This window comes from Lemur catta, chromosome 14, assembly GCF_020740605.2.
Source record: "Lemur catta isolate mLemCat1 chromosome 14, mLemCat1.pri, whole genome shotgun sequence".
Taxonomy (NCBI): Eukaryota; Metazoa; Chordata; class Mammalia; order Primates; family Lemuridae; genus Lemur; species Lemur catta.
Window position 1 is genome coordinate 49,653,876 of NC_059141.1, and position 22,337 is coordinate 49,676,212.

General features: G+C 37.4%; 1 protein-coding gene across 1 annotated transcript in view; it reads right to left on the reverse strand.

Moving 5' to 3' along the window:
- Positions 1-22,337, reverse strand: part of MCU (mitochondrial calcium uniporter) — a 177,502-nt gene that overhangs the window by 19,810 nt on the left and 135,355 nt on the right. Inside the window, exons 3-4 of the mRNA XM_045569190.1 lie at positions 6,426-6,596; positions 5,201-5,305 (exon numbers count right to left, since the gene is read on the reverse strand). Coding sequence (XP_045425146.1) covers positions 5,201-5,305; positions 6,426-6,596 — 276 coding nt within the window. The remainder of the gene's footprint in view (positions 1-5,200; positions 5,306-6,425; positions 6,597-22,337) is intronic.

The window sequence follows — 22,337 nt, forward strand, 5'->3', positions numbered from 1 at the left end:
GAGGCTGATGTGGGAGGATTGCTTGAGCTCAGGACTTGGAGACCAGCCTGTATAAGAGCGAGACCCCCGTCTCTACCAAAAATAGAAAAATTAGCTGGGCATTGTGGCATGGGCCTGTAGTACCAGCTACTTGGGAGGCTGAGGCAAGAGGATCACTTGAGCCCAGGAGTTTGAGGTTGCAAGGAGCTATGATGATGCCCTGCACTCTACCCAGGACAACAGAGCAAGACTCTGTCTTGAACAAAAAAAAGAAAAGAAGAAGAAGAAGAAGAAAAAGACGAAAAGAAAAAAAGAAAATAGTGACACAGATGCAAAAGTGCCTGCAGGTCCCAGCTGTGCCTGCTCTCCTCTGCTCTGTGTATGGCTCTTTTTCTCAACTGCCACTTCTGTTGATTAACAGCAGATCTAGGACACAACAGGATGCAGCCTTTTTTTTTTTTTTTTTTTTTTGAGACAGAGTGTCACTCTGTTGCCCGGGCTAGAGTGAGTGCCGTGGCGTCAGCCTAGCTCACAGCAACCTCAAACTCCTGGGCTCAGGCAATCCTCCTGCCTCAGCCTCCCGAGTAGCTGGGACTACAGGCATGTACTACCATGCCCGGCTAATTTTTTCTATATATATATGTTTTCAGCTGTCCGTATAATTTCTTTTCTATTTTTAGTAGAGACGGGGTCTCGCTCTTGCTCAGGCTGGTCTCGAACTCCTGAGCTCAAACAATCCGCCCGCCTCGGCCTCCCAGAGTGCTAGGATTACAGGTGTGAGCCACTGCGCCCGGCCTAGGATGCAGCCTTCTAAAGCTGCACTGTCCCTTATGGCAGCCAGTGGCCACATGTTGCTATTTATTTATCTTTAACTAACTTGCTAATTCTTTTAAATTGGCAAATAAAAATTGCATATATTTATTATGTACATGTTGTTTTTAAATATGTATGCATTGTGGAATGGATAAATCAAGCTAATTAACATATGCCTTCCCCCACTTATATTTTTGTGGTGAAAACACTTAAAATCTACTCTCTTAGCACTTTTCAAGAATGTAATCAATACACTGTTATTGGCAATAGTGACCATGTAGTCCAATTGATCTCTTGAACTTATTCTTCCTAACTGAAATTTTGCACCCTTTGACCAACATTTCTGCAACGCCCCTCTACATAGTGCTATAATAATTTAATTAAAATTAAATTAAAAATTCAAGTCTTGGGGCAGGCAAATTCACAACTAATGGAAGCGGAATGCACTTTTTTGGTGGGGGGGGGGGAGCGACTGGGTTAATTCAAAAGCTTTGTCTTCAAGCTCTGAAATTTTTCCTTCCACTTGGTCTACTCTGTTGTTAAAACTTTCCACTGTATTTTCTAATTCCCTAAATGATTCATTTCCACAAGTTCTGTTATTTTTTAAAAAATATTTATTTCTTTAGTGAAGTTTTTATTCCTTCCCTGAATTATTGCTTTTGGTTTCTTTGTGTTGGTTTTCAACTTTCTCATGGATCCCTATGAGCTTACTTGCAATCCATATTTTGAATTCTATATCTGACATTTCAAAAATTTCCTTTTGCTTGTAGGCCATTGCTGGAGACCTAGTGTGATTCTTTGGGAGTGTCAAAACAGCTTGTTTTTTCATACTGCCAGAGTTCTTATGTTGGTTCCTTCTCATCTGGAACCTTTTCCCTTAGCTCAAAACATACCTTTGCAGCTTGTCTGTTCTCTGCTGGGAACTCTGCTGCTCAGTGTAGAAAGGTAGAGATGCACTGACTTTTGGCTCGTGTAGATAAGTAGCCATCACGGCATTGCTGGCAATTTGGGTCAGCTGGACCTCAGACCCCTGAGAGAGTGTTCAGGTGCCAGCAGTGGTGGACTAGGTTAGGTAATTCCCAGTCCGTAGGCCCCTGGATGCCATGCTTGAGTCCTGGGGGAACCAGACCAAGACTGAGCTGAGTTCAGGTGCTGGCTGTGATAGAGAGGAGCAGGGTGATCTCCCGGTCTGGAAGAATGCTCAGGCAAGAGAAGGACAGATGCACTGTGAGCCTGCCACAGGATGGGCAGGCCCCTCTTGGTGAGATTAGCAGAGGCAAGCAGCTAGCTGTAGGGCACACAAGCCGCTCTCATCTCCCTATGCTGGCAGTGACTGTGTTCTGTCCTTCAGGGGCACAAAAGCACCCAGATATCCAGCTCCCACCCTAGCCCAGCTAGAGCAGTCGTGGTGGAGGCAGCTCAACCCCACTGTGCACTGGGCTACCAGAATGGCTGTGGGCTGTGGCTGAAATGCTCAGGCGAGGGGGTGGCGGTGGCAGTTATGTCACAGATTTGCTTCCAGGCAGGGCAGGCTTTTCCCAATAGAGGCAGGCAACTGGAGGCAAGGACTGCTCACCCTTCCCTCCCTCAGTGGAGGTGGAAGTTTTTGTTCTTGGGTTACTCAAAAGTGTCCCAATTCCCAGCTCCCGTCCTGGGCCAGCCACAGCAGAGGTGATGGAAAAAGCTCAGACCATTGTGTGCTGGGCTCCCAGAATGCCTAATGCCTGGGGGCTGCCATTGAAATGCTATGGTGGGTGGGGTAGGAGTAGTTGTACCAGGGATTTGCCTCCAGGGAGGGTAGGCTCCTCTCAGCAGAAACAGGCAGCTTGGAAAGAGAACTGCTCACCCTGCCCTCCCTCAGCAGAGGTGATAGCTTGTGTCTCGGGGCACCCAACAGTGTTGGAATTCCCAGCTCCCAGCTCCCAGCTCCCGCCTCGGCCTCCCAGAGTGCTAGGATTACAGGTGAGAGCCACCGTGCTCAGCCTTAATATTGCATCTTTATATTTGTTTATATTTCTTTCTGTGAATGGCACTATGTACAGTCTATAAGTGTATGGGTAAGTTTTGATAAATTTTAACTTTTTATAATAGATTTGTATATATTTTATGGTAGTAAATGATAAAAGATTAATATCTACATATATTTTATGCATTTATAACATACCTAACTTTTTAACTTTTTTGATATTTCTAAGCTATGCAGTTTGTCTTTGAGTTCTTTCAAATTGTTACAAATCTCAAAAACATTTTCCAATTTCTTGGAAAAAATCTGTGTATAAGCGGACCCATGCAGTTCAAACCCCTGTTGCTCAAGGGTCAAATGTATTTTAAGAATATTTTTCCATTCTTACTATTTAAAGGATACTTTTCTATATCCTTTTCCCCAGCTAGCTACTTCTCAACAACCTATTGGCCTCTGAACAACCAAATGCTACCCAGTTAACTCATTTAATTCACTCAATAGAGAATGAATCAATGGGGAATACAAAATAGCAGTGCCCTCCCCCAGAGCATTTACAAAGAAAAGGAATAAGCAGAATTCAGAGAAGAGATTAATCACTTCTGTTGGGTGAGAGTCAGAGAAAGAAGAAGAGGATCATTAAAAGCTTCATGGAAGTGCTAACACTGATGATTTTGACATGAGGAAATACGAGGTAAGGGAGGGAGGGAAAGGTGAACAAATACTGAGATGGCAAAGAATGAGGCGTAGTTCAGGAAATCACAAAGGAATACACGGTGGAGAAAAAGTAAGGAACATGCAGGAGAAAAAGACAAAAATTTAAAAGGTAGATGTGGACCACATTATGGAGGCATTTAATACACAGGCCTTCGCTCAGAACTTTTTCTATGTTAGACCCAATTTTTAAAAGCAAGATTGAAAAGGAATGTCCTAGGAGGCTGGTAGAGGGAGGGGTTGTAGTGGAAGGAACATTAACAACAGCAGTAACAATGAATATTAAGAACAAAGAGAGGCCGGGTGCAGTGGCTCACGCCTGTAATCCTAGCACTCTGGGAGGCCGAGGCGGGAGGATTGCTCGAGGTCAGGAGTTTGAGACCAGCCTGAGCAAGAGTGAGACTCCATCTCTACTAAAAATAGAAAGAAAATAATCTGGACAGCTAAAAATATATAGAAAAAAATTAGCCAGGCATGGTGGCACATGCCTGTAGTCCCAGCTACTCGGGAGGCTGAGACAGAAGGATTGCTTGAGCCCAGGAGTTTGAGGTTGCTGTGAGCTAGGCTGACGCCATGGCACTCTAGCCTGGGCAACAGAGCAAGACTCTGTCTCAAAAAAAAAAAAAAAAGAACAAAGAAATGTGGCCAAAAGAGACACAACTCAAAATGCTGTTTTAGAGGGCTATTTAGCCTTGTACCGTGCAGAGCCAGCCATACTGGAGCCTGGGATGAAATGAAAAATTAGTAATACTGACTCTGTCTTAATTTTAAATTTTGATATTGTGTTCATTATAGATTTTTTGCATTAACTTTGGTTTTTAATAATAGTGCATTAAAACAATATTTATCTTGATTACTGAATTTTTTCTCACCGTCTTAAAATATGCACCTGAGGTGAGCACCTCACTTTGCAGACAAAAGCATATATGTCAGAAATTCCTAAAGACTGTAATTGTACAATAATTGACTTTTAGACTGCTGACCTTGAATCATCAGGAAAAAAAGGGGGGATTAATACCTGTTACAATGTTTAAAAGAATAGGGAAGCCCACAGTTTATTTTAAAAAGATTTCTCCTTGTAATGTTATTAAAATAATACGACTTTTAGCCTACATGGAGGGAAGGACCTTAAGTTATATAGGACTGCAATCCCCAAACCCCAGGTGGCAGCCAGTACCTGTCCATGGCCTGTTAGGAACCGCGTGCACATCACCACCTGACCTCCAACTCCTCCACCCCCCCAACCCCATCTGTGGAAAAACTGTCTTCCATGAAACATAGGAACCAGGCCACACAGCAGGAGGTGAGCAGTGGGGGAGTGAGCGAAGCTTCACCTGTATTTACAGCTGCTCCCCATCGCTTGCATCACTACCCAAGCTCCACTCCCCCACCTCTACCACGGAAAAACTGTCTTGCATGAAACTGGTCCCTGGAGCCAAAAAGGTTGGAGACTGCTGATGTACGACATTTAATTATGTGAAACAGAGTAACAATGTCAGATAATAAAGCATTCTGGTATCTAGGTCAAATCTATTAATAAATGGTTTTAGTCAATGTACTAGCCAAGTACCAGGTACTCAATGAGCTCTTCAACTGAAATAGTGCTTATCTGTATGTAAAACTTTCAGTGTTCTTTCAATATTGACTGTCTCTCGGGGTTACCCAGTGAAAACTAAATTTCTTTACAAAAGCCCTCTCCACGTTTCTGTGACCTTATCAAGGCTACTTTTTTACCTCTTTTTGGTGGCCGTACATGATATGTTAAGTCATTAATGACCAGCTTAAAGTCATCAAGGAGGAGGAGGTCGATTCCTGTTGAGGCAGCAACTCGAACGCCATCTGTGAAAATATTAAATGAAACTTGTCATATGTCCATAATTATTCAAGAATGATCAGGAAAATGCAATCTTCAAAATCGTTTTTAAAAATTACTGCTTCCTTTTAAATTATAGCTAACTTTTTGTCTCATCCCCCAGTTCTATGCTAAACAAAGTTTAGATTGTCTAAAGCTCTTTGTTTTTAGGCTTCAAGTCTGTGAACATTTAACAACACGCTTTTCTGGCAGAATTGTATAAACAAGAAAAATAATTACTGGTCATAGATCGATAGGTGTCGGTTGGAAATCTAGGGTCACTGACAGAGCTGTATGGACTTCTTACCTTTGTCTATGATGGAAGCTGGTTGAGTGAAAAAACAATATTTTCTAACATTAGTACTTTTCAATATAGTCACTGATTAGTTGCTAATAGTTCAGTAGGGACAGATGATAGGGTTAGCAAAGTACACCATGCTGGTCTACTAATTATGTTGCTAGATGATTTGGGAATTAAGTATACTTAAACTACTTAAAGCATAGCAATGTGACAATTGTTAAAAATTGGTAAATCTAAGAGAAGAGTAAATGGGTACTTACTGGACTAATCTTTCAAGTTTTTTTCAAAGTAAAAAGGCACTTAAAATATAAATAAATGAAACAGATGTTATATCAAATGGGAATTTTAGTGCCTTTTTATATATTTTTCAAATCATATACATCTTTATTTTGGTAAACTTTTATGTGAAAGACATGAGAAGATCTAAAAAGAAGTCCTAATATTTCATATCTCCAGAGATAAGGGCTCAAGTACTGGAAAAATTTATTCTACACCGGAAGTAATGATAGAAGGTCTTAATAATATAAAATGTGATTGGGCATTTTATCCTTGCCCATGCATTATATGTGAGTTGCTTTTGAATGAGATTCCCTATGAAGATACATTTGCCAAAACTGAACAACTGTGTTATGAGAACCACTGGGAAAGAAATTACTTTCTCTCCTGGCAGTTGCTAAGTTAAAAAATATTTTCTAAAGTTAACTGTATAGGATTCTTTTACAGTGATGTGTGTATGCATACATGTTTCGAAATGGTTTTGGGGGAAATGAGGAGTGGGAGGGAATTAATAATGAAGGTGACTATACCTGGTGAATAGATGGCAACTCTGTCAATTCCCCGATCCTCTTCTTGTAATTGTCGTAAAAACACACCAACAGAGTCACAGATAGGTTTGAGTGTGAACTGGCAGCGTTCACGCCGGGATGGTAGCCTCACAGATATCACAGGTAACCCATTTTGATAAACCACTGTCACATCTGAATGAAAAAGATCCACGAACGTATGATAATTAGATTCCATTGTAAGTTAAAGCCACATTATTACTATTCTTACATGGGAGTCTACTATTATTATTAGCATGGTTTAAAAATGTTTTCAAAGAAGGTTTGGGAACATGCCCTTTTGCTTTAGTTGAAGGTTATTCTGGGAACTGGCTTATGGAAGATCAAATGGATCATATAACTCATTTTTCAGGTATGAGAAAAGAGTCAAGGCATTATCTTCTGAGAGGGTCAAGGAGAGGCTTTCCTAGGAATATGAGGTAAAGTTCTTGGTATTGGTGAATACAAACTCTGCTTTCATTTAGTAAGATTTTTATTAAGTAGCCAGAGATTGCTGGACTAGACTCCAAGCCTGTAGTAGGTGGCTCTTAGAATTCAGAGCTTTCAAGAATCCCTGGGGAATGACATTTTCTTAAAGTATACTAATAAGTGAGACTCTTACTTCAGGACAGTCAACTCATATATATGTACATATAGTACTAATACTACATTATATCCAAGGTGATAAGTAAGCATTCTATTATACAGCATGGACATATCATGATATAATCAAAATCAATTTTTTTTTTTTTTTTTTTTTTTTGAGAGAGAGTCTCATTGTGTTACCCACACTAAAGTACAGTGGTGTCATCGTAGCTCACTGCAACCTCCAACTCCTGGGCTCAAGCGATCCTCCAGGCTCAGCCTCCCGAGTAGCTGGGACTACAGGGATGTACTGCCACACCTGGCTAATTTTTCTATTTTTTGTAGAGACGGTGTCTTGCTCTTGCTCAGGCTGGTCCTTTCATTTTCTCTTGAACATCTTCCTGAGCTTAGCTAGAAGCCAAAGCTCAATTATGATTTTATAACAAAATGTTATGAAGGGAAACATTATAATAAACAATACAATTGATGGGATCTTTTATGACAATATGGCACAGAGTTCTGAATTTCCTTATCTTTTTCCTCTTGATTTACAGAGCCTTAATCAGTAAAATAAATGTCAGAATAACCCTCTTTCAGAATAATTTTCAAATGAATTCTGTAAATAAATAAATTTTTAAATCAAAAATTTTTACATAAGCAACTAAGCATTTAAAGATGATGTTAGCACTGAAGAAAGACAACACGCTTTGGAGTCAAATTTGGGACTGAATCCTGGCTTTGGACATATGCAACTTCTCTGAGCCTCACTTTTTCATTTTAAAATGGGTTTAATCTCTAACTCATAGAGCTCTTATGAGGCATAAATGAAAGATACAATTTAAAACACTTAGCATACTGCCTGATATGTAAGTGATAATGTTTCTTTATTATTGTCTTTTAAGAGTCAAAAGGTACATTCTATTATGCTTCTATGGATTCATATCCCCCCTATTTAAATAGTTTAGAAGAAATGTGTGCAATTAATGTTCTGAGAATTTCAAATGCATCAAACTTTCCATAGTTGTAGTCATTTACATCTTATTTCCTTGACTGTTCCAGTAATTTGTAAGGCCTACAGTGTATACAAAAGCTTCACACTAAAATCTTTTATGATTTGAAAAAAAACAAAACACTAATTGAGGCATAGTTTATTATTTTAAATGGAAATTTGATGAGTTTTGATACAAGATAAAGAATATTTCCATGATTCCCCCAAATTCCCTGAGCCCCATCCCAGTTAATCCCTGGGTAACCACTGATCTGATTTTTGTTACCATAGATTATATTTGAATTTAATGCACAGCATGCATGATCTAAAGCTTGCAATATCTAAAGATATGTGAAAAACCGGTCCTTAAATTTTCCTTCTCTTTTCTAAAAGAATCCTTAGCAATTCATCCACTGTTTCCTTGAAGTCAGAGCCACTAACATGAATATTTCTATCTCTTTCTACAGGGAGTAATGATGATGGGATCATAAAATTAGGTGATTAACTTATTCACTTGGTATTCTTACCCCCCCATTATACCTTTTCTGTATGTGAAAATGAGCAACTAACCACAGATCTCAAGAAGTAGACAGAATTTAATTTAAATAAATGATAGGAATCTGAGTCTGAAACACATAACATTTGAAGGATTTCACTAAAACATCAGTTTCACAGGTAAGTGCTTAGGGGTTATTGTTTGTTTTAAAATAGCTGAGACAAAGTCAACAGAGAAAATGAAGGTCTTTCATACCTAGCTTACCTTTTTCCTTTAGAGAGCATGATGCCTTTCAAGGGAATGAAATATGAAAGCTTTGAGAAATTCTACATAAAATAACATATTTCTGAGCTGATAAACTTTTATTATAATATTGCTTTTGAAATAAATTCCTAGGTTTCCTCCTTTCCCACATACTATATTGTAATGTAAATGTTAGATTTCTTGGTTTGCAACTCAGGTAGAACAATTACCAAAGTTCCTCCCTTAAGTTTAACAATATAAACAATACAAGGCTTCCAGTAGCGAAGTCAGATGGGCATTTACAAGCTAATGACAGCTGTCAGCTACTATTCTCTAGAGACAAAATATTCTTTTAATGTGTAAACTTCATCAAATGGCTCTTTGGGATTTTTTGCTCTTTTGCTTTGACTTCTGTATCAATAAAATTAGAAATAATCTAAGTATGTCCTATAGCAGTATTCCTCAAAGAAACCTAGAAATTATGGGACACTCAATACGAACACTCAGAGCCAGAACATGACAACAGATTTAGGCATAAAAACAAAATACCATGGAATTGTGCAGACTAAAAGTAGTGCAGGAACTACATACATTTGGGGTTGAAAAAGGAATAAATTTTTAAAAAAGCCTTTGAGGCATTAGGAGTTGAAAAAAAGTCATAAAAATGCTTGTTATTTGGTCAAATGTTTAAAAAATGCTTGTAAAATACATACAGGAGGCTGGTTGGTGTTCAAAATAATGGGTAAAATCTCCACTAAAATATATCACCTTATAAACATGACTGTCTGTATCTTGAGGACTTACTACAAAAGGGAACTGGTGAAATAAGGAAGCACATGTGGGGTGTTTTCTGCAAAGCTACTTGGAGCTGAACTTCATATGACAGATTATTTCAGTGGCTTATAATTTTGTTACTGTCTGTTTCTTTCCACTTTCCTTTCTGTAATATTCTGTATCACAAATGTGAGATATAGTCATAGAATTTTAGTGTTGGAAGGCAAGAGAGATCATATAAACACCTTTTGTTTTTTACAGCTAAGAATAATAAAGTCCAGTAAGGTTAGATATTTGTAAGGTCACCCAGTTCAACCCAGTGCAGTTTGGATCTCATCATCGGATTAAGAAATCATTTTCTTCTAGGTCAGAAAATTACCTGTTATCCCTGACTATTCTTTTTTTTTTTTTTGAGACAGAGTCTGACTCTGCTGCCCCAGCTAGAGTGCAATGGCGTCATCATAGCTCACTGCAACCTCCAACTCCTGGGCTCAAGCGATCCTCCTTACTCAGCCTCCGCAGTAGCTGGGATATATAGGTGCATAACACCACGCCCGGCTAATTTTTTCCATTTTTAATAGAGATGGGGGTCTCACTCTTACTCAAGCTGGTCTTGAACTCCTGACCTCAAGTGATCCTCCTGCCTTGGCCTCCCAGAGTACTAGGATTACAAGTGTGAGCCACCATGCCAGGCCCTGACTATTCTTAGAGCTAGAACCTGACATTCCTCACACCTAATCAATCATTATGTCTTTTTTTTTTTTTTTTTTTGAGACAGAGTGTCACTTTGTTGCCCTGGCTAGAGTGAGTGCCGTGGCGTCAGCCTTGCTCACAGCAACCTCAAAACTCCTGGGCTTAAGCGATCCTACTGCCTCAGCCTCCCGAGTAGCTGGGACTACAGGCATGCGCCACCATGCCCGGCTAATTTTTTCTATATATATTTTAGTTGGCCAGCTAATTTGTTTCTATTTTTAGTAGAGACGGGGTCTCACTCTTGCTCAGGCTGGTCTCGAACTCCTGACCTCGAGCGATCCACCCGCCTTGGCCTCCCAGAGTGTTAGGATTACGGGCGTGAGCCACTGCATCCGGCCCATTATGTCTTTTAATTCTATTTTTAAAACATTGGTAATCCTTCCAATTCTCTCTACTACCACCATCCTATTCTAGGCCACTACCACCTCTTTCTTCTATCAGCTACATTGTAATTGGAGTCCTTATTTTGTTATAGCCTTACTCCAGTTTAATTTTTCACACCAAAGCAGCGTGATCTTTCTTTCTCCTAAGGAAATCACTATCCTAAAGTTAGCAGTTGGTATTTATCATTCCCATCCATTATATATACATACATACAAGCAGGCAGGCAGACAAGACACAAATATGTACATACATATATCTCAACACACAATATATAGTATTGTGATAATCAGCCTCCAACATGGTTATGATCCTGACCTATAGGTATTTGCTATGGTTTGATTGTCCCTTCCAAAACTCGTGTTGAAATTTAATTGCTATTGTAACAGTGTTGAGAGGTGGGAGGTAATCAGATCATGAGGATTCTACCCTCACAAATGGATTTTTGCTGTTATCAGAGAAGTAGGTTAGTTATGATGGGAGTGAGTTCTTGATAAAAAGGATGAGTGCAGCTTGATTTCCCCTCTCTGTCTCCTGGGCACACTTCCTTGCCATGTGATGCCTTCTGCCATGTTATGACACAGCAAGAAGGCCCTCACCAGGTGTGACTCCTCAATCTTGGACTTCCCAGCCTTCAGAACTGTGGCTCAAATAAATCTTTTCTCTTTATAAATCACCAGTCTGTGGTATTTTGTTATAGCAGAAAGAAAATGGATAAAGACAGTTCAGATGCTTCTCAACTTACAATGGTGTTACATCTCAATAAATTCATTGTAAGTCACAAATGCATTTAATATCCCAATAAACCCGTCATAAAGTTGAAAAATCGTAAGTCAAACCATCTTAAGTCAGGGATCATCTATACTCATGCCCTTATGTAGTCCCATCCCATATCAAATCAGGGCTGGTCTGTATAACCAGTAGAATACAGCAGAAATGACTGTGCATAACTTCCAAGGCTATGTCATAAAAGACTTTGTAGCTTCTGCCTTGTTCTCTTGGGTCACTTGCTCTCGGGGAAGCCAGTCGCCACATTGCGAGGACAATCCTACAGCCCTATGGAGAAGCCAACATGGAGAAGAAGTGGTGCCTCCAACCAAGAGCCAGCTTGAACTTGTCAGCCATGTTAGTGAGTCACCTTAGAATCGGATCCTCCAGGCCCAGTCAAGCCTTCAGATGACTGCAGCCCTAGCTGACATGGGATTGCAACCTGCATTTTATGCTCATCACTCCTTTGAGATTTATCCAAGTTGAATCATATTTCTGGATCATTCACTTAAACTCCTACAGAGAATTTCATTGCATGAATACAATTACACTTTGCTTAATGATGGGGATATATTCTGAGAAATGGATCATTAGGTGATTTCACCACTATGCAAACATCATAGATTGTACTTAAACCTAAATGGTATAGCCTAGTACATAACTAGGCTATGTAGTCTAGGTGTGTAATAGACTATACCATCTAGGTATCTAGGTATTGCTCCTAGGCTACAAATCTACAACATGTTATCATACTGAATACTGTAGGCAACTATAACACAATGGTAAGTATTTGTGTATCTATCTAAACGTAGAAAAAGTATAGTAAAAATAGAGTATTATAATCTTATGTGACCACTGTCATATATGTGGTCCATTGTTGACTGAAAAGTTGTTACGCAGTGCATGACTATACACCACAATTTATCTGTCCATTGAAAAACCAGATTCACCCCACCATTATAAACCAAAAGAAGGCTAAGAGAGAGTTAGCAGCACTACTCAATGTTTTTAGTTTCTGATGTAAATTTTTTTTCCTTTTAGAACTTTGTGTTTCACCTTTTACTCCTTAAATCATTTGAAATTTACTTTGACAATGTAGAGAAGTCAACTGTAACAGCACCATTTATTGAACAGTGTGTCCTTTCTTTTCTGATTTACAATGCTAATTCTATCACAGGTCACATTTCCATATATGAAAGGTTTTTCTAATCTGATCCAATAATCTTTCCTACACCAATATTTCACTGTTTTAATTATTGTAGCTTAAAAAATATGACTTAATATTAATATGTGCTTTTTCCTCATTAGTATAGTGGTGAGTATGCCCCCCAAAACAAAACAAAATATGAACTTTAGGTGAATCATGCCTCCTTGTTTTCCTATTGTAAATTTTCTTAGTTGTTTGTACAGTTTTCCTCTTTCATTTGAATTTTTAATTAAGTTTATCAGTTCATGTTGGGGCTTCGATTAGTATTGCATTGAATTTATAAATTCATTTGGGGGAAATAGACAATTTACAATGTTGTCTTCATATCTATTTACATGGTATATATAACTCTGCATTTATTCCTACCATCTTCTATGTCCTTTGATAAAATTTATTCTTCTCAATAAATATCTTACATATTATTTTCACTAGTTTTATGCCTAGATAGACAAATAATTTATCTTTAATAATCACTTCTATATTCATAAGCACAATTCCAGAAGTTCATATAATTTTTTGTTAAATTATGATATGTTAGACAAACATATGATTATCATTTCAATAGAAAAAAGCTAAATATATACTTTGGTGACAGTAAGGAGCTTCCTTATACATTATGGCAAAAATATCCTCAAGATATCTATTATTAATATGTGTAAACAAAATGTGCTTACTTCACAATAACCTCAGATAAATCTACTTAAATATGTAAAAGAATTAAATTTCTCTTTAAATTATTCATAATGTACCAATAAATTGAAAACACTAAATCTGTCACATATTATCATTTGAAAAATAATCATTTTGAAAAGCTCATGTAAACAATTAGGTACAAAATATCTTTCTATATCAATACATGAAATGCCAATTATCAAATCATCTTGATTTCAGTAGTTTGATAAATCCAGTCATTTGAGTTTCTAACCAGTAATACAAATTAATCTTAACCAACTATATGTCATTGTGTACTACAAGTTAACTAGTATTTGTACAACTAAATCTCTGTACTCAAAAACTATTTTCATGAAGTTATTGTGAGGCTTCATTGATAAAAGCTGTAAAACCACTTAAAGTTAAAAATCATTTTTTAATATACAGCGTTATTAGTCTTCTGTTAAGTAGCTTACTGCGTACCTTGTGCTAATTTAAAATCAGTTTATGAAAATAACTAATTTTCCATAAATGTCAAAAGCCTTTGTGCTAAGTAAAAGGTCATCCCCTCCCTTCCTTCCGTTCATCTACTTATTCTACTGATACTTAAAGATTTTACTTTGGTTTCGTAAAAATGAAATCCTGTCCTAATATATTGCTCCAATTTTTTTCTTTTAATAATAATGCTTTTGATGGTGCCACTGTGAAAATAACCTTAATAATACCTTGACTCTTGACCCACTTTAATTTCTGGGTGGCAAAAAGCTGAATATAATTCTAAACAGCGAGAACAGGAGAAAAAGTTATGAGTATTAAAATCTCAGATTTGGTAGTACTCAATTCAACAAGAAGGAGACACCCTGAATCTACGGGCACATTACTGAATACAACTGAACCTCAGTTACCTCATCTATAATGCAGGAATACTAATCTTACAAGGTTATTGAGAAGATTCAATGAGAGTACACAAAAATGCCTGATTTAATAGTTTCTCTTGCTTTTCCTAAAATCCAGAGTCTAAAAACTGAGTCTAAAATGATACAACACATACATGAGAAAACTTCCAATCATCCCGAAAAATGACTACTTCTACTGAGGTCAACAAGGGGAAAAGAGTGTAAGTTAAATGCTAAATGCTAGCAAGGATGTGGAACAACAGCAACTCTCATTCATTGCTGGTGGGAATGCAAAATGGTATAGTTACTTTGGAAGACAGTTGGCATTTTCTTACAAAACTAAACATACTCTTATCAATCATGATCCTTTGTATTTACCCAAAGGAGTTGAAAAATGTTGTCTACACAAAAACCTGCACACTGATATTTATAGTACCTTTACTCATAATTTCCAAATCTTGGAAGCAACCAAGATATCCTTCAATAGGTGAATGGATAAATAAACTGTGGTACATTTAGATAATAGACTATTATTCAGTTCTAAAGATCTATCAAGACATGAAAAGACATGGAGAAAACAGATTAATAATTGCTAGGGGTTAGGGAAGAGGAGGGGATGAATAGGTAGAGCACAGAGGATTTTTAGGGCAGCAAAACCACTCTGTGTGATACTATAATTGTGGCTATATGTCATTGTAAATTTCCCCAAAACCTATAGAATATAAAACACCAAGAGTGAACACTAATGTAAATGGGTGATGATGCTGTGTCAATATAGGTTTATCAGTTGTAACAAATGTACCCCTTTAATGGGAGATGTTGACAATGGGTAAGGCTGGGCAAGTGTGTGGGACAGGGAGTATATAAGATATCTCTGTACCTTTCACTTGTGCTGTGAAGCTAAAACTGCTCTAAAAAATAGTTTTTAAAAATAAATTTTAGTTACACAAGTTAATTTGGTGTCTTTTAGTATTTTGGGTTAATTGATCTGTTTGAGAATCTCATGGACTTCTCCCTTAGCTCTGTTTCCTAAAAAATTCCAAACAATTTATATATAAAAATTTTAGATGTAATTTACCTTATTGCATTGAAAATGGATTTTCTTTATATTGCCACACTTTAAAAATAAATGTTTATAAAAACAAAGCATTTTTCCTAATTTTTAAGCCAAAATTAATGGCCATTTTGTTTTTTAAAAAAGAAATAAAGTACACAAATTACTCAGAAAATAAATTTTAGTTCTATATGAAACAACATTTCAATTAGAAGGCTGCTATTGTTTGGCTTGAACAAAGAAGTCACATACTGGTCCTGGTTTTGGAACATGGTTAGTTGAATATCATATTTGATATCCAAAAGGTTGTGCTTTCAGTTTTGATGAAAAGAAGTAGTGAAAACTCTGGAGAGGTACGTGGTTACAATTGATCACAGCTCACTTTGCCAGATGATGCCAGGGTAGGCTTGTGCAAGGAACCTAAGAATTCTCTATGACTCTTAGAATTGAATTCATATCACTGTTTGATGTAATATGACAGGTGAAAAAATTACAAATTCCAGTTTCAATTTTGAAGTTTTCTGAGTGGAGTTAATCTTCAAGAGCTCTGAGTTTTTCTAAATGTCTGCAGAGAAACTGATAAAACTTTTCATTCATGACTAGCCTACAGTGTTATTTCCTCCAGTACTGGAAAATTCACATGGTTGTCCATTTCTAACCACTTCACTCAGAGCAACAGCCTGGCTAAAAGGATTTACAATTTTTCTGCCAAATCCCTAATGATGACTATTAGGTCTTGAATTAGAAGATTATACTCATTTATAAAGCCCCAAATATCCCTAAGTAAATCAAGCCATGAATAAACTTCTCCTTGTACTAACCTTTCTTTTCTCTTAAAAAGCAAAACTCCTGCCAAAAGCTTAACCAAGCAAAGGAGAATTTTATATTTTGATCCTTCTTCTTGATAAAAACCTTCTCATGAAATTGATTACTTCTGTGGTAGCAGGCAAGACTTCTTTTAGGCCTGCTAGAAGAGTCTTCAATGCCATTATGTGCTAATGAAAAAAAGCAATGCCTTTTTACAATGGGTGGGCTGCTTTCTCCTCTGAGGCAGTGTAAGTATGCACATTGCTAAGTTTGGAAGATGCACCATCTGTGCAGAGAGCACCAAAATCTTCCTTACAGTCAAAAAAACTTTTTTGGTGATTATTTTGGCAAAGAAATTTAACACTCTTTCAAAGATGTTTACTGCCATTAATATTAATAGTCTTTGCAATTTTCACAAGAGACTCACGTATTAGGGATTTTCCTTTGACCATGTCAACATGCTTATTAATAGACAAAAACTAGGAACTAACTGCTTAGAGTAGTATCACTCATTTCATCAAGTTGCATTCTGGAGAAAAATGGTATAGTTTCCAATTCCCTCAAAATTTACACCAAAATATTGGAAAAAATCATAGCAATCCTGGAATGGATGACATCATCTGAAATTTGACATATATTTGCTCCTACTCATAAAGCTTAAAGGTCTTTCCAATTTCATTTGGCTGCTTTTCTTGGCAATGTGAAAAGTCAACCTTAAAGAATCCTTCAAGAAAAGGGTCCCGTGGGCCGGGCGCGGTGGCTCACGCCTGTAATCCTAGCACTCTGGGAGGCCGAGGTGGGTGGATTGCTCGAGGTCAGGAGTTCGAGACCAGCCTGAGCAAGAGCGAGACCCCGTCTCTACTGAAAATAGAAATAAATTATCTGGACAACTAAAAATATATATAGAAAAAAATTAGCCGGGCATGGTGGCGCACGCCTGTAGTCCCAGCTACTTGGGAGGCTGAGGCAGTAGGATTGCTTAAGCCCAGGAGTTTGAGGTTGCTGTGAGCTAGACTGATGCCAGGGCACTCACTCTAGCCCGGGCAACAGAGTGAGACTCTGACTCAAAAAAAAAAAAAAAAGGGTCCTGTGAAGGAACAAGTTCATCCACATTTTGGTAAAGTTTCATACCGTAACTTCTACTTAAAAAAACAGTCCAAACTGTCAGATATATTTTTTAAATGGAAAAACATAAGGTGCTTCAGTTTTCCTAACTTTATATTTGGGGTGGTGAGAACCCTGGCACATTACAATACTGAGGCGCTGTGTCCTATCATCTTTGGTGATTAAGTAGCTACATTACTTTCATTTCTTTTTTGTTATCAAATCTTTTTAAAGTTAGAATGAAAGATATATAGTGGTGAGGTATGTTTGTGTCCTCGATATGATTATGACAATAAATATAGAATTTCCAACTGTGTACAAAAGCAACTATTAATAATACAACTTGACTAAAAAAAATCTTCTTTCCTTTCCCCCAAAATGGTTTTTAAAAGTAACAGGGAAAACTCTAGACTATATAAAGAACTCTTACAACTCAATAATAAGAAGACAGTCACATTTTTAAAATGGGCGATAAGTTTGAACAGATACTTGACTAAAGAAAATATGTGAATGGTTAATACGCACATGAAAAGATGTTCAACATCATTAGCCAACAGTAAGATACAAAGCATTAATAAAACCACAATGAAATAATACTCCACATCCACTAGAGTGTCTATAGTCAAGAAGATTGATCATACTAAGTGTTCAGGAGGGTATAGAGAACCTGGAACACTTATGCATTGCTGGTTGGAAAACAGTTTTGCAGCTTATTAAAAAGTTAAGCATTTACTAACAATATGATACAACCATTCCATTCCTAAGTATCTACCCAAGTGGAATGAAAACATGTCCACACAAAGACTTATGAGCAAATATTGGCAGTAGCATTATTTCTAATTGTTCAGAATGGAAAACAATCCAAATGTCCTTCATTTGGTGAAGGAATAAACAAAACATGCTATTTCTATATACTGGAATACTATCTAGCAATAAAAATAAAAGAACATTAAGAAAGCATTAGACTGTGTAAAAGAAAATAGATGCAAAAGACTACATATTGTATGAGCCCATTTATATGACATTTTTGGAAAAGGTTTAACTATGGAGACAGAAAGCAGAATAGTGGTTGCCCAGGGCTGAAGGTGGAGGCGAAGACTGGGAACAAGGGAGCTTTCAGGAGTGAAGCAAGTGTTCTAAACCTGCATTGTCATGATGGTTGCACCATGATTGCTGAATTTTATGGCATGTAAAATATATTTCAATAAAGCTTTAAAAAAATAGTAATAGGATAGAAACCAAAGAAAAAAACTGGAGCATATATCTGGTTCCCCAAATCACTCATAGATCTTAGGTTAAGAACTGTGTATTATCTATACTTGGGGTGACTACACAGATGATTGTTTATTATTAAACAGGAATTTTTGAGCTCAGGAGCTTAATGTTACAGTGAGCTATGATCATGCCACTGCACTGCAGCCTGGGTGACAGTCTCCTAAGAAATCAAGAACTGTTTGAGGGAAAAATTAAATTAAAAAAAAAAATTAAAAAACAGGAATTTTCACTAACTTAATTTGCCCTCAAACTGTCCCCTCAACTGGAGTGCAGTGGTGTGATCATAGCTCAATGCAGTCACGAACTCCTTGGCTCAAGCAATCCTCCTGCCTCAGCCTCATGCCACCATGCCCAGCTAATTTTTTGTAGAGATGGCATTTTGATATGTTGCCCAGGCTGGTCTCAAATTCCTGGCCTCAAGTGATCCTCCTGTCCCAGCCTCCCAGAGTGCTGGGATTATAGGCATGAGCCACTGCATCTGGCTTCAAATGATTTTTGTAAGGAAATCTTGTATCTTTTGTTAAGTGCAAAATAAACATAACAACTCTCTAGCACAATTCTTAATACAGGGGTAATTGAGTAGGATTCCATTTCTGGATAAAGAAATGAAGGCAGCTAGATGAGGCTATTTTCCTTGCTTTTTCTCTAGCTCATCTTTTGCACTTTCCCTCTAGCTCATCTTTTGCACTTTCCCTGTACTTCCTGGTTTACCTTATTAAAAATTATCAGGACAACTGGCTTGCCTTGATAATTTTTAATAGCACCCCCTTTCACTCTCAAAAGTATCCTGGGTTGGATGATAAATTATACAGTCAACCTGTCTATAGCAGAATTACTCTCATCCTTAACTTTCATTAACATGAAGGAGAACTCCTGAAGGCTTTAAAGACTTTAAGGTATAAGCCATACAATCATAAAAAATTTCTATTAATTATTTTACAGTTGAGGATCTGGGGCACAAAGAAATTAAAATGAGAAGCCTAAGACCACATGTTTTATTAATAGATTAGGGATCTTTAACACTGCCACAACCAGCCTTATAAAGTACTATTTCTATAGGTTTAAGGACATTTTTCTCTTGGAGGTGGTAGCTATTACTATCTTCATTTTACAGATGAAAGAACAGGTTTTGAGAAGTTAGTTACTTGCCTATGGTTACAAGGCAGTTAAGTGGTGGAACTGGGATGCAAACCTAGGTTTGTCTGACCCCAAAGCCTGTACCCTTGGCCAGCTGTGGTGGCTCATGCCTGTAATCCTAGCACTCTGGGAGACTGAGGTGGGAGGATTGTTGAGGCCAGGAGTTCAAGACCAGCCTGAACAAGAGCAAGACCCTGTCTCTACAAAAAATAGAAAAGTTAGCTGAGCGTGGTGGCATGGCATGTGCCTGTAGTCCCAGCTACTCAGGAAGCTGAGGCAGGAGGATCACTTGAGCCCAGGAATTTGAAGTTGCAGTGAGCTATGATGATGCTGTGCCCTCTAGCTGGGGCGAAGGAGGAAGACCCTGTTCCCCCCACCCCCTTCAAAAAAAAACGGAAGGGAGGGAAGGAGGAAGGCAAAAGAACAAAGCTTGTACTTTTAACTTCTAAGCATAATGCCTCTCATGAAAGGGAACATGGGTGTGAGTATGGGTATATGAGTGTGCACTGTGTTCAATGTATCTGAAACAGTTCTCAAGTTGGAGTCCATGAATCTAGGGATTCCATGGTTTGGTCTGAGGGAACCTGTATCACTACGAAATTGTATGTAAAATTTCCTATGTGTATATATAAATTTTTCTAGAGAAAGAGCTAGAGCTTTTACTAGGTCCTCAAAAGTAGTTATGATATAAGAAAAATTAAGAACCTGTTAAGATTGCTTTGGTAGGGAAGTTAAACATTTAAGATAATCTGCATATTTTCTTATCAGTTACTATAGTCATAACCAGAAGATTTGCCAAAAAACATAATTAACAAGCAATTACTGAGAGGCAGTATATACAGGTATATATGCTAGGTATATAAATATCATAATTTCATAATGTGGTATTTTAGACTTGGTACTTTTAGAAGATGAGGGTCAAGCCCTTATTAGATACTGAATGTGACCCAGCAGTCACAAGGAATAGCAGTGAATGATAGTAGAAATGTCTGTTACTGGTGATTAAACTCTTATTTATTGGAGTAGCTGTGTATTGAGTGAAGTTTTCTCATATGCTATACTTACTTAAGGTAAAATTAACTTAGAAGTATAAAATAAGAAAGATGTATACGTTGGGGGGAGTAAGGACATCAAGCTGCAGTAAATCAAACAGCTTTGTGCTCCTATTTGTTGATAACTAATATGAAGTGGTTTTCTTAAGAAGGGCAAAAAGTATTGGCAGGAATTTTGGGAGACACTCATTTTTTTAAAGTTGGTATCCTTTTAGCTTTTTAAAAAATATTGCCTTCAAACCTTCATGCAACATACGGACAACCTACTAACATTTATGTCCTGGGATAACATTTAGCCAGATATCCCAGCACAATTGTTGAATAAGTGAAATATCTCCAATATGGACTAGTATGTAGGATAATAGTGACTGTAATAAGTGGCAAAATTAATATAAATTCCAACATGCTTCATATTTGGCCATGAAAAAAATAAAAAAAAAATTAAAATATAAATTCCAGTATGAATTCATTAGTTCAAATTAATTGCCATTGAACATCATAACAACCACTGGTACATGAGCTTCCTGTTGTAGTATGACTTGATGTTAAATGTATATAACATACTGAATATATATTGATTTATACTGACATTGAATATATAACAATTTCAGATAATATAAAGGCTGGAAATTTTTGAGTGAAATACTGTTAGTTCAGCAAAAGCTGAGAGGATTCAGTACCATGAACAATTTTTTTTACATTGAGAGAAATTCTCTTTCTACTGAAACTATCTAATGTGGGCACCCTGCAGTGGTAATGGAGTAAGTCAGCACTTGGGAGTGGTGCTGGCATATATAGATATGAGCAGCCCCCATTTGGGCAATGTCAGGGGGAAGTGAGATATCCACTCACTGCTCTGAAGGGGCTTACGGAGGGAAAAGAGTAGGCAACATGGGCAGGTGACATTATGGTCCTCTGGCTCTTGGCCACATGGCAAGTACTTAGTATCTGGGTACATACTGAGTCTTGACTGGAGGCAACACACCTATCTGGCCTCTGGCTGCAACAAAGTGCTAAGTGTTGCTTTTTAATTTATACATTAATTGGTACTACTTTACATTAGCTTTTCATATCTTTAAGAGACAGGAAAAAGAAAGCCAGCTACTGTTTTCCGTGTTTTGATTCTGACCTATTTTTCCTTTTAACCCTTCCATACCACAAATGAGTAACCAACAATGGATTTTCCTCCAAGTTTAGAGGATTTAGCAAATATGAGCCCACTGCCTGTAAATACAGATACCTAAACAGATTTAGGGAGGGGATCCTGACAACACTGCAAATATCTGTAAATATTAATTTTAAATTAAATATTAATACAAGATGGGTGGGGCAAAGACAATAAATGTAACCTAAACATTTGTACCCCTATAATATGCTGAAATAAAAAATTAAAAAAAATATTAATACAAGGGATTCTAGTATTTCCACAATTCATCTTCTGGGCTTCTTCAGTTTTAAGTGTCCTTGTAAATTTGCAGGATGCTCTTTCAGTGGTTGCTATGCCAATGAATTAATGTTTATAAGGTTGAAATTAGAGTTCTATCAAACTAAACTTTACACAGAGGAAACATTTTTAACAGGCAACATCTAAGCCAAGCAACCCAAATTATAAATGTACAATATTGAGAGGACTGACAATAAGGGTTGTAAACACATCTCCCTCCACGACTGTAAAAACAACCAAAGCTTAGATTCTGTTCCCAGTTTGTAGCATCATGGACATTTA